The following is a 17,909-nucleotide window of genomic DNA, read 5'->3' on the forward strand; positions in this document are numbered from 1 at the left end:
ACTGTCCAAGGTACTGTTGTATGATTTATATTATAGCATATGCACTAATAAACAAGTCAAAAGAATGAATGAATTAAATAAATATGGATTCTTAAATGTCAGTATTGCTTTTGTTTAAAAAAATATCAATACATTTTGACAAATGTTTTATAAAAATAAAATGAGTAATTTTCATCATTTCAGCTATAGGCAATTATGTGATTCAGTTATACATAAGTTATATGACATTTATGAGGCATGTAACATGTTTCTGTGTTTTTGTTTTTTTGTGGTGATCTTTAATATACGCAAATATTTTCTAAAACGTCTAGCAATAATTCGCTTACAGCTTGTTAGTAAATTATGAACAAAAATAATTATAATAATAAAAATAAAATGATCAAAATAAAAAGATAACAGAGCATCATTTTGCTAAATATAATAGTGCTTTATATGCTTTAAATCCTGCGATATATGTGTTGTTTCATATTCGTTTTTTTTTTCACTTGCTGCATTCTTTATTTAATGTTTGAATAGTAAAACAAATAACAGCCATCGCTTAATTGGTTTCATTTTACCATCAAAATGTAGTATATTTTATATCATTATCAACTTTTGATATAAAAACGCAGTGTAATTTAATTAATTGTTAAAAATGAAATAATTTATGTCCTGTGTTTTTATTAGTGAAAGTGCCCGCTCACCTTTGACAAGGCCTGTCCAAAATTATATTTCTGCCACTATAATGCAAATGCACTATTACTGTTGTCTTATCATTGTTTATTTTTTTGTTATGTTCAGAGATTTTAAATATTATTTATTTCCCCTCCAATTATTTTCAATCATCACGTTACATTTTGGTAATTTTCCCTCCAAATAAAATTTAGCCAGAGCTGCGCAACATATAAATAAATAAGGGTGCACATGTACCTATATTTAGCACCCCTATATGATAGAGTGGCATAACAGTGTTTAGTCACATGGTTGCTTTTGCTTTTATGAAAAAAAATAAATAAATAGTTTCGGCTCTTATTTAACTTTAATTGAACAAAGGGAGCCGTTTACATTGCGTTACCAAGGCAACTACTGATGCGTTTTGTGTAATTTTTTAAAGAGCTTTGTCCCAGCACAACAGTGGAAAATGAGACCGTATCCGTGCTGTCTGGCCCGGTTTGGCACGGAATGGAACAGTTCTGTTTAAAGAACGATTCAGCACGATAGTGGAAAAGCGGCTTATGATGCCAAATCAACTGTTGGAAGCTGTTTGGAACAGTGTGCAAGTATAGTGTGTCCACGTCATATTAGAGTGATATAAACACAAGTATTTTTTTTTTTAACTCCTGAGGTTAAATAGGATCCAACCCTGCTGAAAACACAGCTTAAACCAGCCTTAACTGGTTGACTGGTTTTAGCTGGTCAACCAGCCTGATTTTGGAGAAGTTTAGCTGGATATCTCCCAACCGGAGCAGTTAAGACCAGGCCGGAAATGACAAAACCCCTCCAAAACCAGCTCAAACCAGACAACCAACCTATGCTGGTTTAAGCTGTTTTTCAGCAATGGAATCACAGTGATACTGAGGTCCACGGCAACATGACAAATTAATGCAGTTTTCCCACTCACCAAATTAATTTTGCAGGCATGTATTAACATGTCTCCCTAGTAACGTATATAAACATGTTTACAGAACAGAATTTGCAAAGAAACTGGGATAAAAAAAATTCTGATCAAACTCTCTGTGATCAGCTGAAACTCAAAAATGAGTTTTACAAGTTTCAAACTTGTTAAAAACACAGCTTCTTTGTAATAAATTAATATTGCTGTAGAATTCATAACTGCTGGAATCACCACAGCCACATGGTGCAGTAAACGTGTGTTAAGGGGTAGAACTGGGATTGGGCCTTACACTACCATTAAGACATTTTACTAAATTATTTTCAACTTTTCTTCAAGACCTTAAATGTCCAAATAAATGTATGTAAAATGGGCATCTGATATTTCCAATACAAAGATGCTAAAAAGTATTCGCAAGTTAGTGGGAAATTGACTTTGTCTTTAAAATTTGAATACTGACTTGTAATGAAGTCTGTACTTTTTGAAAATTTCAGATCAAAAGAGAGGGAATTCACATTGAGAGGCAGCCATGGTGGTATTGAGCAGAATAAATCATTTAGTCTTACAGAGAATTCGGTATCGAGTTCTTCAGACAGGGCATTGTCAGCATTCATCAGGATCTCATCCACACCTTCAGAAACATCTTTTTCGGTCACTGATGTTTTCTCCATCAAACACAAAAACTAAAAATTACAAAATTACAAAGCAAATGGTCAAATAACCAGTTAATAAATACCCAGTAAAAATAGACATGACTGTCATGAGGTTTACATTAGCAAACATACCTTGCTAAAACTGGATGCCCAACCACTAAGAGCAAGGAGAGCCTCATCTGTAGCTTTTTGCACGGTTTTGATTCTCTGTTGTTTGTGTCTTTTCCACTCACAGAATTTTTCAAACGCGTACTCATCGATCTGCTCCGGCAGCATAACAGAGCTAAATACTGCTGTCAACGATGAAGCAACTTCCTGTAGATGCAGAAAATACAGTTTATGAAGAGCTGGTAGAAAAAAAAATCACTACATTCTTCATGCTGTTTTTATTTTGAATTATAGAGTTATTGAATTATTAGAGTTTTCACACTTTTATTAGATACTAGACAAGAAACTAAAGGGCAGAACAGTCCAGGATCTGAGATCATGGTAGTTAAGTTTAGGCTTGCACCCTTGTCCTTTACGCACTGAAATTTCTTTAGATTCCTTGAATCTTTTAACAAGATCTTTCTTTGAGGAACATTGTTTTTAAACATTACAATATATTTATCATGTATTTGTTGGCAAACTGGTGATCTTCTGCCCATCTTTGCTCCTAAAGAACTAGACCTTTCTTGGATGCGGCTTTTGTACCAAACCATAATTACAATCACCTGTTGATATCACCCGTTTCAAATCACATTATTATTTAATTAATCTAGACCAAAACTGCTCCTGTCCAAACAGTTTTCTTTGGAATGTGTTGCAGGTTTAAATGACAGTAAAGGATGTATATTTACAAATGAAATGACGCTGATTAAATAAAACATGAAATATTTTGTGTTCATACTGTCTGCAATAAATACAAATTAAAGTAAATTTACAAAAAATTACTACCTTCTGCTTTTATTTGCATTTTCAATACTGTTCCAACTATTTCTGATTTGGAGTTGAAATATTAAAATTATAATGTGCTAAAAACCAGTGTGTTTATGAATGTACATGTAGCTTGACCGTTAAATGCCATTTTTTATTTGTAGTCATTTATTCAAAGTAGCAAATGAATCAGAAATCTAACATAGTCTCAAAAAAGTGCTTACTTACAGATTGCAAAATGGTGAAAAAAGATACATATTTTTATAAATGCTTTTAGCAGGAAGAATACTTTTAATTGTCAGGAAGAATATGCTTTAAAATTATAGTTTATGCTTTCACTAGGGGACACTTAGTAGCAAAAATCTACCTTCACCTTCAAGTTAATGAACTACTATAAAACGTAAAAAATAGAAAAAGAAATAAAGAAATCAACAATACATACAGCCAAAACCAAAATAAAACATATAAAATAATAAATACAACTACAAATGAAAGGAAAACTAAATGTATATAAAAATAAATATTTTTAGTGTTTTTCATATGTTTGATGACGATTTGCAGAAATTATTGGACTGGGAGTAACTTCCATTAAACTTAACATGTGAAATGTTTTTAAAACTAGGTAGAATAAGTTGGAAATTATTCTCCTGAAATTTCATTCATCAGATATTACAAGGCAACTTATTATATTTATCAAAATAAGCAGACCAAACAAAGCAATCAACAAAACTCAAAACAAGTCTTTTATAAATATTGCAGATACTGCTGTTGGAAACACAAAGAGAAAGTAATTTGGAGAAACAAAACACAGTGAACTAAAAGAAAAAAACGTTGGTCACAGATACATTTGTGACACTAATTACATGACAAAAAAAGTATAACATTATTTTCATGATGAATATAAATAAAGAACAAAGACACACAGCTCCAACTCAGTTTTCACTGCTTATATGGATTAACTGTGGCACAACCTTGTTATTTGAACTGAATTGTTTTAGTTATTATAGACAAAATTTCTCCAAATTGATATTGCAACACATTGTTTGAACCGCAATATATATATATATATATATATATATATATATATATATATATATATATATATATATATATATATATATATATATATTGCAATTTCAATTTAGAGAAATTTTGTCTATAATAACTGAAACAATTCAGTTCAAATAACAAAGTTGTGGCACAGAAGTTGGATTTATATATATATATATATATATATATATATATATATATATATATATATATATATATATATATATATATATATATATATATATAAAATATTTGTATCTGATTTCACTGCATACCTTCAGACGATTTGCCCGTTCACGGACAGGAAACTTATCTACCTCCTGCAGGAAGTCATCAACAGTTAGTAAAAGAGCACCACGAGCCTCATTCCTGCTGTTCACCAGTGGCTGTATTTCTGTAATCTGACATAACAAATACAATAATGATGTTACAAAAAGTGTCATCCCAACTGAAGATAAGTAAAACTATAATAAATGCTGCTAAGAGACTACTGATGAGTAATAAACAATCAGTATGTTTATATGGACAACAATACTCAGATTTTAATACAATTAATTTTAATAATTAAAATTTAAGTAAACCAATTTTTATTACCTTAATCTAGCTATTTTCATAATCCCAACAAACACAAAGCTAATTAGGAGGTGGGCAATTCCTATTTTATTGAAGTGCAAATACCTTAATTAAACTATTACCATAATGTAGGGCTTTTTGCCAAAATGTGCAAATAGAGACACACACAGGCAGTAATCAGTCGTTTGACTCCGTATTCCCCACAGCTACCATATACTGTACAAGACCATAACCATCTAGGCATGGGACCGTTTTCAAGGTATACCACAATTTGAAAAAGATTTTTTCGTTTTTTAGTACAACAGTATCTCCAACAGAAAAAAATATTCAAACATGCCATTTTTAAATTGTAAAGAAATCTGTGTTTTTAAAACTAATAAAGACAGCAGAAGTCAATGATTCATTTGAAGTATTTAGCCTGACATGTATACTGTTCCAAAATATGTAAAATGTTTCTCAAAATAAACTCAGTTGCATCACTTCGCTCCCATTTATCATTTTTCTCGCAGTGCATCATGGGATAGCCTAGTGTCCATCGAATGTGCAATTCAGAAGCTTACTGGACGTAGTATGTCATTCGGGTACTTCTTACATACTGTTTTTCGAATTCTATGAATTCGGACATACTACTCGGTTTGCATACTGTTTTTTTAACATACTATATAGCAGAGATCACCAAACTAGTTCCTGGAGGGCCGGTGTCCTGCAGATTTTAGCTCCAACCCTAATCAAACACACCTGAACAAGCTATTCAAGGTCTTACTAGGTATACTTGAAACACCCAGGCAGGTGTGTTGAGGCAAGTTGGAGCTAAAGCTTGCAGGTACTCTGGCCCTCCAGGACCAAGATTGGTGACCCCTGTTATATAGTATGGAAGTATGCGATTTCAGATGCAACCATTGTGTTGAAAGCTGAAAGAAGAAGTTGTTGTTGTTTTTATCCAGACATTTAAAAAGAATATATATTTTAGATCAGTAATCACAATACCGTAAAACCGTGATTTTTATATCCAAGGCTTTCATGCTGTTAAAAAAATTATACCGCCACATGTCTACAATCATCTGCATCCTCAAAGACACAGACGTCTCTTTCCCACCAGTCCTTACTTTGTACTTGCATTTAAGTTTGTCACAGAGGGGGGGTAGCTGAATGAAAATGCAGGATGCCTGTTGCTGGAGAATGTATAGTGTATATGTATATGTAGTTTGCACATATAGCATTATAATTAACTGCAGTTCAAGTTTTCAAAAATAAAAAATGAAATGGCTGAAATTACATACAGAACTATTACACACACAAACTGTTGATGCATAACACGCCAGAGAATACGTTAGATAGCATTGACTGGTGTCGTAATGACAAAACATTGATCAAATGTACTATAACATTTAAAACAGGAACATGAAAGGAACATTCTAAAAGCAACTCTCATTACGTAGTCATTCATTCATTCATACATTCATTTATTTATTTATTTTCCTTTGGCTTAGTCCCTTATTTATCAGTGGTAGCCATGGAGGAGTAAACCACCAACTATTCTGGCATATGTTTTACACTGCGGATGCCCTTCCAGCTGCAACCCAGTAATGTAAACACCCATACACTCTCACATTCGCACTTTTAATTTTATTTAGCCAATTCACTTATAATACATGTCTTTGGACTGAGCTCGAAACCGGAGCAAACCCACACAAACATGGGTAAAACATGCAAACTCAGAACTGTCAACTAGCTCAGCTGGCACTTGAACCTGTGACCTTCTTGCTGTGAGGCGACAGTACTAACCACTGAGCCACCATAAACATAATCAATGAATCTTAAAACAATATTTGACTCATACACTGCTTAATACTTCAATAATTTAAAAGAAAACTGACATTCATCTATGTAAACACTATTCATTCATAAGAAGAGTGTACAATAGTGTAGAACTCACGGTTTGACAGTGTTTCAGATTTTCCAAAGCTTGGTCATAAGCTTTCCATGCAAGTTCCAGCCTCTCTGAGCTCATGGGCATTGAAATCCTGTAGTTCTTGATGATGGTTATGGACTGTAATAGGTGTTCTTCATCAGTGGAGCATGGGTTCCTCTCCCTAAAATATTAAACCCATTTTACTGTAAATGGTATGTGCAGTTTTGAATCACCAAAACGTACATTTTTAAAGCACTGACAACTGTTTAATTAAATAACTGCATACTAAATATGATGTGGAGAGCCATATGATTTGCAGTATACAGCTAGAAAACTCAATTAGTGGTGAGAATGTCAGAGAATTTAGCAAACATTTGTACTGTACAGAAATTCTAATGGGATCTATGCACAGCTAGAGTTTTGAAGCAAAGATAAACTTTCGGTGAAAGCTTAATGTGACTTTTTAATTTCACAAGGTTGTTTTTACAGCATCGATGTTGTAATGTTATTACAATACATTCAGGTAAACAGACTTAAGCATTCATTTAGTTGTTCAAGCGTAAAGCGAGATGAAAGACCGTTATAACCATTAGGCAACAGGCTTGCGCAGAAATTCCATTGAAAATACTGGGGTAAAATAAACTGTCATGGTTGGCGGTTAATGCAGTGCTTCTTGTCTGATTTGACACCCATGTCATATTGTATATCTAACAGTGAAGATCACTGATTTTTAAAGAAATCAAATGACAATTTTGTAATGGAAGAAGAGTTCACCGGAAGCCTCTGGGCTGCCTGGCTGAAAATTAAAAGCCTGTGCGCTTATATCCTATTGAGAATAGTGCCAAGAATATTGCATTAAATATTATTTTATTGAGCCTGGTGACGTTTTATTTTAGATGTTTTAATGTTTTTTACTTTAAAGCTACAGAAGTTTAGGGTAATTGTGTGTATGTTGCTATGCAATTGTTTTAAGTTCTGTTTGGTAATCCGTAACAGCGATTTTACCGTCCTTATCCCCATAGCCGCATGTAAGTACAATTATAAAAGAAGACGCTTTAATCCCGTTTTGTGGATGTTAAACTAGGTTTATTTTCTAAAATAACATGTATCCATACAATAGTGTATTTTATTGTGTCTTGTTACATTTGCCGTGCAAAAACAGTGCAAAGTTAAATGCGCACGCTGTGTGAGCGTGCATACATGAAGTTTGTAACAACCTTGTGTGTGACTCATTGTAGAAAGGCTTGAATTAACTCTACAACAAATACATCAAAAAATCATTGTAAAAAGTTCGTATTGTAGTATTTCTCACAAACTTTACATGAGATCTGCTTCCTTCATGTCTGTAACTGTGCTGTTTATCTGACAGAAACGAAGACACACTAACAGGCACGTGGGAAAGGTGGGCGGGGAGAGCTAGCATTCAAGTCACAGGCAAAAAAACAGCTACAATGTGTTCAGAGCAGTAAATATCAAAATTCTGAAAGACTCATCTGAAATCTGGAAAAGGGGTTTTTGTGTCATTTTGCTGCAGTGAGCTTTGATAATGAAGCGAGATAGCGAAATCTGTAAACCTCTTCATTTTTATATGCAATCTGACTTTCACTTTCTCTGATCATCTTATGTTTTGCTCCCAGGGACCCAGGAGTCCTGTAACTTGCTCTATCTATCAGTTTATTTGTTGCTAAACAGATCAAATCACATTCCCTTAAATACTTGACTAATTAATTCCAAGCAGCTCATATTTTTCTGTTCAATTGTAAGGGCGTTCCAGCCTTTAAAACACCACTATATTATTTAAAATTTAATAAACAGTAAATATACTCATTAGATACATTTCATCTTTTAGATGTTGACAAGTCCAAATGGAAGAGCAGAATCATAAGCAAATAAAAAGTCTATATTAGTAAGCATATATTAAGGAACTAAAACAGAATAAAAAATAAATAAGATGCGTAATCTTACCTTAGTTTCCTCACAGCATCCACTTTTTTAGCCAACTGGGAAATTCTGTTTGCAACTGTTGTAGGATGATTATTTCCAATCTCTTTTGTCTTCTCATGACTTTCCTTCAGTGTCTGCAAATATGAACAAATGTAATAAGGTTAATCTGTGTCACCTAAAAATCACTGACCAATCAACCCCTTATTAAAAATAAATAAATAAATAAATAAAAAATAAAATGGGGCACCTGAAGCTCTAATTTGGCCTCCTTTAACTGCTGTCCAAGGAGCAATACATGCAGCTGGACAGCACTTCCTTCCTCTTTTAGCTTCTTGATCTCCTCCATATGCTTCTCATCTATCACCTCTCTCATGCTCTGTCAACAAAACACATTATTGGAGTAATACATCCGAGTTAAGAGTCTGCTGTCACAGATGTCACATGAAGCATCTGAAGTCTTTCTGATATGCCAAATAACGGTTCTTATCATTATCCATGTTTAAAATAATTTTTGCTTAATATTTTATTCATATCATGATCAATTTTAAGGGTTTATAGGAAATGTGTTAGTAATGCTATGAATTTTTAATGGACTTTTAAAAGAAAATCATACATTTCTTCTTTGTTTTTTATCCAACTGACTGTAAACTTCTGAACACTTGTTAAAAGTCTCCGTATTCCACATACCGTACATATGTTTGAAAACGGCTTTGCAAACGTGTGGTGGATTTTGACTTGGAAGTTACAAAAACTTGGGTATAAAAAAATAGCCCGCACGCCCAGTTGCTGAGAATTTAGTTCCTCCCAGAGCATTTTCCTGGTTGCATTCACATCATCTGAAGAGACAAGCAGTCAACAGAATGTCAACTAAGCTTTGAACCAAAATCTTCAAATGGAGGATGCCGTGATCAAAGCTATGTTTCCCTTGTGTGTTTTTTGTAGGCACAGGATGATAACCATTTTTAAGGTTTTAAGGTTATAAAACCGCCAAAATTTTCTGTTATACCGCTCCTATGGTATATGTGTTTTTTCAAGAATTCACACGTGGCTGATGATTGTTTATAAAGCTTGTTTGGCATGCTGTCCCGGGAGAGAGCCCTGAGCTCATAAGTTCCTCGAGCCTGGGGTTCCCTCCAGTTTGCAAGGCGAGAGGGGAGTTGCAGCTCAGGCAGATCTCGAGAACTCCCCTGCTGTTGTAGTTAATGAACAGATAGTGATTGCTCTTAAGACATTTACTAGGAGCATGTCTATGATGCCAATTTGGATTAGTCAATTAACTTAGGCTGCATGTTTTTTGACGGTGGGAGGAAACCGTAGAACCCGGGGGAAACCCACGTGAGCACGAAGAGAACATGTAAACTCTGCACAGAAATGTTGGCTGGCTTGCTAACCACTGAGCCACCGTGCCACCCATCTAGGAAAGGAGGAGAAGTAGGGGTGGAATGGGGGACTCTTCAAAATGAAGATGGCTGTCATATGGAACTTAGGTTACTTATAATGGCTTAGGAAACGTCTGATTGGTGAATCATAAATTGAATAATGCGGGGTTGGCTGCAAGCAATCATGAGTATGTGATCCTCTTGAAATTAGTTTATAAATAAACTTTACTTATTAGTTTTTTTTTTGTATTATAAAACAACAGTACGTCCAACAGAAAAGATTTTCAAAGATGCCATTTTAAATTGTACAGAAATCTGTGTTTTTGAAACTAATATAGACAGCAGAAGTCAATGACTAATTTTAATTGAGTCTGATATTATTGAGCCTGTTGTTTACAGTTTCAAAACATTTTAAATGTTTCTCAAAATAAAATATATTGGCTGCGTCAGAAATCACAAACTCAGTAGTTGGTGCATTTGAATTTGAATTTACTACTCGACCGTTAGAAAAGCACGTTCTATGCAGTTTGAATGTGAGTAGTATGAATGGAGTTCAGACGTGTATGTACTACAGTGGCCATTTTGTCATCATCACATGACATACCTGCAGTAGTTGCACCGCTTCACTCCCATTTATCAATTCTCTCTTGGTGCATCATGGGATAGCTTAGTGTCCATTAGATGCGCAGTTCAGTGTCTTGTATACTGTTTTTCGAATTCTATGAATTCGGACACACTACTCGGCTTGCATACTGTTTTTAGCGTAACCTTGGATATAAAAATCACGGTTTCACGGTATTGTGATTACTGCTCTAAAATATATTCTTTTTAAATGTCTGGGTAAAAACTAGAACTTCTTTCTGAACACAATGGTTGCAATTTTGCAATTTTGGATTATTAATCAATCTTACTGTTCAATGAACGCAAACTGCCGTAGTTTATTAAAGACGCAAACCCCTCACTGCACGACAGCTGCGCGCCTTTAGCAGGCCTCCTCATTCCGGCAGCAAGAGGGCTTTATGATTGTTTATGAGCGCCAAAACGGGACAAGCGTGCTTTGGCCCGGTTCGAGGCAACTGTACCTACTCAAGTGGTTCTAATTATGACATTCTGTTAAGCACAAAAAAAGATATTCTGAAGAATTCTGAGCCCAAGTGAACCGCGCTCAGGCCCACCTCTTTCAACCGGGCCAGGGCCGGCCAAGTGAACCGTGCCTGAGCCCAATTCAGCACACTCACACTTCTCAAACGATCCGGGAAACGGGCCTGGGCACGGTTCGGATAGCGTAGTGCGAGTAGGCCCTAAGAGTAAATGGTGTAGAAACATACTTGTTGGGTGTCATTACTTGAGACAACAATTACTTGAGACACCATTTTTCTCTTTTGGCCCAATTATCAGTGGCTGCAAATTAGATTTAAAAGAAGTAAAACAAAACCAAGTGGATTGCAACCACACCAATTTCGGATGGCAGCATATATAATTATTCATATGAACAACACTACCCAAGTAATCACACAGAGTTTGTTTTAATTTGACCAAACTTCACATTTTTACCATGTTCATTGTGCATGGTTTTATTAATGATTTAAGATTAAACAGCAAAGTGACTAAATGAAATGAAATGAAAAATATGTAAAAATTGGGTGCCAAATGTCTTTGAGTGTTCCTTTTTCCCCCCCAAAATTTAAAGACCAAAACGATAGAGGAGAACTACTAAAAGAGACCAGCTGATTTTTTATATACTTATACATGTAATAAATGTTCAGATAAAGCGAAATATCTAAGAGAATACCTGTAGTTCAGATTCAGTTTCATTGTGCACCTGCTCAGTATCCTGAGAGCACAACTGTTGTTCGTCTGCATCTGTCGTTGAAGACTTGATCTCAGTAAGAGGTTCCTGATCTATGTTTGGTTTCTCCACATGTTGGAGATCAATGGCAGATTTCTGCTCTCTAAGAAGTATACAAAAACACAGATTCAATACATATAACAAGTAATCTTAATGAAACTTAATGCCATGATTAACCCTATGACGCCTATTATCTCATTATCTACTAACTGTGAATTGCCAATTTTATTTTGAAACTTTTAATTATAATCATGTTTCAGTCATCACTGCATTGTGTTTTGAATGTATTTATTTGACAGTTACATAAAAAACAGTACATAGACCTTAAAAAGAAAACATGCTTTGTGCTAGGTTTTATCAAAGTTTTCCAACTGCAGTCTAAGGTAGATCTTAAAACATGCAATAAAAAATAATAAAATAAATTTAAAATAAATACACACAGCTATATAGAATATACAGTTTCACTCACATACACACTACACACAAACACAACATTTCATTAGTGTGTACAGATTTGTTTGGATAAGAGTCAACGCTAGGTCAGGTAAGATCTTATAGTTTGTACATGCAATTAATTCTGTTGGAAGTGTTTTGGAAGTGTCTTGTGGCTCTATAAGAGAAAGAAGGTCAGCCAAATGAGGTTTTAAGTTTGGGAATAATACACAACCCCTCTTGCCATCAAGCGTGTTGATCTAGATGTTTTCTCTGATGTAAGAGTTGTAAATGTCTTTTCTGGCAGCTAAAAACTACAGAGATTTATTCATTAATCTAATCATTGAATATATTAATATAAATATTTGATTTTAAGCTTTGAGGGTAGGGTCATCACAGTTACTTGAGATACTTGAGATAGTAATCAGTTACTTGAGATTATATATATATTTATGAAGGTATATACACTCTACCTACATATGTCTGTCCAAACAGCTTTAAAAGTAGATTTTTCACCATAGGTGCCCTTTAAGGTGCCCAATCCCAATTCAACCCCTTAGCCCCGAGGAGCGTCCCAATTCTCTTTAGCTTGAAGGCGTAGGGCTAAGGGGAAGGGCTAGATACCCCTAAAGCTGACATTTTTCAGGACCAAAGGGTAAGAAAATTTCCCAGAATACACCAGCTACAACAGCAGCATGGCTGCACACGGAAGTCAGGAGAAAATGCACATATCTAGGACTTTTTGTCATTATTAAGAATTTTTACGACAAACAAGAATATGTTTTAATACATTCATAACTGCGTTTGTGTTTTACCATCACGTTTTTTTTTTTAAATGCTATAAAAATAAAAATATATAATCTCTAATAATAACTCCTGTGTAGTCTCCTACAACATTCTCGATGACACTTGAATACCCTGTCAGAAAAGTCTAGTGGCAGGGAATTACTTTTTTACAGTGTCTGCTATAATGTTAATGTTGTTATTGTGTGTTTACATAAATGAATATGGCCACGGTGTAAAAGCAGAATACAGATATGATCTTATTGACAAATTATATCGTTATGATAACGTGATATTGTTGCCTTCAGTGATAAAATAATGCAACTGGAATAACTACAGCAGTTGCCATCATCTGATCTCATATGAAGCAAGAAATCATGATGACATATAATAAAGTGTGCAGGTGTTGTAGTGGTGTCCCAATTTTTAGAGGTAAATTTTGAAGCCCTTCCCCTTCACACTCTGTTTCAAGGGCCAAGGGGAAAGGTTACAAAAAAATTGGGATTGGGCCTAAATTATCCATAGCCTATTTGTTGAGTTTATGATGCAGATCCAGAACAGAGGCTATTAGCATCAGTGCTGGTTTGGCATCAACTCATATGTGTCAAACTGTGACCAGCAGTATTCTTATTTCATTTTGCTTCTTGGGCAAAATAGATCTGCAGGCACATGTGGTTGCAAGTGTTACCATCCCACGAGTTAACAAATATGTGTTGCACATTTAGGGGGCGATCACAGCAAACTCGCTTTGCGTTCCAAAAACGTGAGGTGCACCACACTGCATTTCTTTGTAGACAAGATAAAAAAAGAAACGCAGTGCTCTTTTTTATGTCACTAAGCAACGACTGAATCAGCTGCATATTGTGCATGAGTGTTGCTGTCGATGTTGTTATAACTGCAATTTTTAATAATAATGAGATATTCAAGATTTGTAAAGTGATTCAGCTCTATATAACTTGAAAAAGGCGACAGGCTAGTCTCTCCTCTATCTTTAAAAGTTCTCTGTAGTCATCTAGACAACACAAACACTGCTGTCACCTCATCGGTAATCCCGCCTCTGCTTTAATTTAAATGAAGAATGAAAAAGAAGCGGCTGACATAACGCACTTTTTCCTTTTAGGGTTGACTTTCTTTTCAACTGCGATGTCACAGCACTTAACGGCAAAAACGTGAGGCGCGTAGGGTGCATAACCAGCTTGAGGCCATTAGTAAACCATTCAAAAGACGTGCCTCTCAATGCAAAAAGCGCCCAAACTTTAAATAATTAAATATATATACAACTTTATATATATATATATATATATATATATATATATATATATATATATATATATATATATATATATATATATATATATAAATAATCTGTTAATCTGTTATTATGAGCATCCCTAATAAGAAGTAAATGTTGTCTGTGTGTCTCAAATCTCACCTAATAAATTCTGGAGGCTTCTGAACTGAAAATATTGGCCGCAGTTTGGGCATGGATCCCAGTGTGGAGCCGAGTGTTTCCAGCTCCCCTGATGTGCTTCTGCTGGGCCACAGTCCAGTGTGCTCCTGCAGCTTTACTGAGGGAATCGAGTTCTCCTTGTTGCCTGGAAGACTGACTTTGGCAAGCTTAAATTTCAAAAGTTCCTCACCAATGTCAAGATTCCCTTGGAATGCTTCAACCAGGATGGTTCCATCAAAGCAAACAGATTTTTTATGGACACGCAGCTTTTTTCCATGAATCATATTATGAAGGAAAGATTTCCCCTAGTGAATGGCACAAGAGTTGTATGAGGGTCAAAGCAAAACATTTCAGTAGCCACATTTCCACTATCACGCCTAAAGCAAGTGAGCCAGGGTGAGCCAAGGCCAGTCACGTTTCCACTGTCACTTCCTGTGCCTAAATTGGGCTTTCTTGTGGCCAGCGGCCAGTCTTTTTTGGCCCGCCGAATACCTTGGGACAAAGAGGGCCAGCAGGGGCTTTGGGGCGGAGTGATAGGCGAAGTGCGGACACAGTTTTCCAATCGCACAGGAGAACATGCGCCAAACAAATGAATAAATAAATAAGGGAAAGAAAATATCTAGCCTTATAGACTGGAGTCTTTTTGCTAATAATCGCCCTGATGTTCCCTTTTAAAAGTAAAGCTTTTGCATAAAAAATAATCAATAAAATAATAAAGTAGTTTTAATTTAGAAGTGACATTCTTTGCTGTGTCCTCTTTGATGTTTCAATAACGCATAATAATCTTTACACCATATTAAAGACACAGTTGGCAGTAAAGGTTTTCGAGAGTTTTTGTCAAGTTAAAAGCTGTGTTTGTGCACGTTTAGATGCCTGTATGTGAATGTGAGACAGGGCAAAGAGCGCTACCTTCACAGCTCTGTTGATGCCGCGAGCGGCTTTTTTCGTTTTGTTATTTATTTTGTAGATAATAAACAATATGAATAGAACAGAAAGACAGAAAACTTACATTTCGAGTCCACTTTTGTAGGCTTAAAACAATAGTGTTATATCTTGATAAAATAGCCTAAGCTATATTGAAATAATTTAAAGAATTACAAAGAGGCCTATCAGATAATAAAATCGCATTAAATAAACAAACCAATATAAAACTAACAAAATCTATCAAAAGCTAACAATGTAGGTATATACAATGCATAAATTAAACCGTTTTAAAGCCATATTAAACTTTAATTTTAGAAAGGCCTATCTGAAAAAAAGATTTTAGATAGTTTCTAAAAACAATAAACACCGGAGGAGGTTTGAAATATTATTTATTAAGTATTTGGATAGGATGATATCAATCAAATCATGCAAACAGAGCATTTTTTGGGTGAGTGAAAGAAGAAACTAGGCTTCCTTTTTTTCTGTAGTCTAGGCTGTCTTTTTTTCTTAAATACATGAAGAGCTTTATTAATAGATAGCTGCTAAGCGCAACGAAATATAGGCTATATTTTATTACTTGCTCTTATGTGCTGAAACACTTAACACTTTCCTTTACTTAAGATATAATATGCAGCATCCCTAAATGAAGGGGAATCGCCTATTAAGTCACATATAGCCTATAGGGAAAAATGAATGTTTCAGGTCTTTGCGGAGCTTTTGGGCTGAATGTTTGACAGTGTCTATCTAAATGAAGATGTTATAAAATACATTTTCTACCAAGTTATTAATGGAGAATTTCTGTGGTGTTATATTATGGGTGGTGCACTCCCTGCCCTGGCATATTCAGCGAGTAAATGAATATGATAAATGAGAACACACAGGCATGTGCGTATAGACATATGTAATGCTGTACAGTAACGAGTTATTTGTTTGTTTTGGTTGTCTTCAATTTTAAATCGCTTCGGCATGATGCGACGATGTGCTTTATCTGCCTGATTCCCGCTGAAGTGGGCGGTTTGTGTGACGTTTGATTCAGGGGACGTTCTAGGGGCGGGGTTGGCATGACGTGCTGCGAGCTACCAGCCCGACAGGGGAAACGCGACATGATTTCGGCCTTACTGCTCAACCTCCCGGACGATTGGCCCAGCCCGGCTCGATAAAAGTCCTGGCTCGCACTGGCCCGATAGTGGAAATGTAGCTATTGTACACAAATATCAGTTGCATTTAAAAGTAAATTGTTAGGTGCACCGTCTATTTAGTAAAAGAGTTAGTTGTCAGTTACCTGTGGATGAAGTGCGGAATCCTGTTCGCTTGACACATGAATTCCCCAGAACCTGTACTTTTTTGCAAGTCCTGCAGTTTGCAGTTCCTCTGGCAGTTCAACTAAATCAGATCGACTGACAATCTCCATATTTCCAAAGTCAATGTAGAGAATATAGAACTAGGCAGAATAAGACAAAAAAACAAACAATTTTCAGTGTTTTAATCATGAAAAAACAGCTCTTCTCTTTTTTTATTATTTATAAAACTGTCATTCGTGGGATTTTGAAGTAACTTTATGCACTATAACCACTTTCTTACTTTCCTTTGGCTTATTCCCCTCTTTATCAGGGGTCGCCATGCAGAATGAACCACCAATTATGGCATATGTTTTGGCTGTGGATGCTGGGAAATACCCACACACTCTCTCATTTACAGACTACTGGCAACTTGGTTTATCCAATTTATCCAATGCATGACTGTGGGGGAAACCAATGTACCCAGAGGAAACAAAGGGACACAGGGAGAACATGCAAACTCCTGTGCTCCTGGTCCAGCTGGGACTAGGACAATAACAACCATCAATATACTTTATGTATATTAGTTTGTATAGTTAATTAGCATTTTTTGTTTTAAAAATTATATGTTTTTTTTATTTCATCAACCTGTTTCACACTTAGTATGTTTACATGAACACCAAAAATCTGATTTTGAGACAATACTCTGATTATGAGTCTACCATGAAAACAGCGATTTTTTATTTGAATTTAATCTGAATAAGGTCATAAATGAACTAAACAGAAATCAAATTAAGACTTGTGGAGTATGCCAATTTTACTCGCATTATTGAAGTCTAGTACCGAAATGTTAACACCTTAAACAAACTATTACCTTTGTGTAGGTTTTTCACCTCATTTTGTGACAGCATACTCAATCCACAGCTGTTTGACACTATTCCCTGCCCCTAGCGAGTAAGTAAGACCACAGACACAGCAAACTGCAGAGGTTTTTTCTCCTGTTTGGCATGCGCTATCAAATTAAATTCAAACAACACTCTTCCAGCAGGTCATAATCGCATCTAATAGGTAATTTGTCAAGGAGGGCATGCATAAAATGTTCCTGAATAAAAGTGAAGTGCCAAACTGCAGGTAAAAGACAACAAATTAAAAATAAAACATTCAACATTACATAAAA

At 35.3% G+C, this 17,909-nt stretch overlaps 1 protein-coding gene across 9 annotated transcripts in view; it reads right to left on the minus strand.

The window, feature by feature from the left end:
• Nucleotides 1-17,909, minus strand: part of stk31 (serine/threonine kinase 31) — a 42,379-nt gene that overhangs the window by 20,300 nt on the left and 4,170 nt on the right. For 4 of the 9 annotated variants that reach the window (XR_015510154.1, XR_015510156.1, NM_001386431.2 and 1 more), the window contains 9 exon segments: nucleotides 16,738-16,896; nucleotides 14,514-14,836; nucleotides 11,810-11,969; nucleotides 8,886-9,014; nucleotides 8,660-8,772; nucleotides 6,719-6,875; nucleotides 4,485-4,610; nucleotides 2,377-2,559; nucleotides 2,158-2,274 (listed from right to left, as the gene is read on the minus strand). Coding sequence is in view for 5 of the 9 variants with exons in the window: in NM_001386431.2 (NP_001373360.2) it covers nucleotides 2,158-2,274; nucleotides 2,377-2,559; nucleotides 4,485-4,610; nucleotides 6,719-6,875; nucleotides 8,660-8,772; nucleotides 8,886-9,014; nucleotides 11,810-11,969; nucleotides 14,514-14,836; nucleotides 16,738-16,896 (1,467 nt within the window). In the remaining 4 variants the exon portion in view is untranslated. 9 annotated transcript variants of the gene reach the window in all.

Source organism: Danio rerio, chromosome 16 (genome assembly GCF_052040795.2).
Source record: "Danio rerio strain M-AB ecotype USA chromosome 16, GRCz13ab, whole genome shotgun sequence".
NCBI classification, from domain to species: Eukaryota; Metazoa; Chordata; class Actinopteri; order Cypriniformes; family Danionidae; genus Danio; species Danio rerio.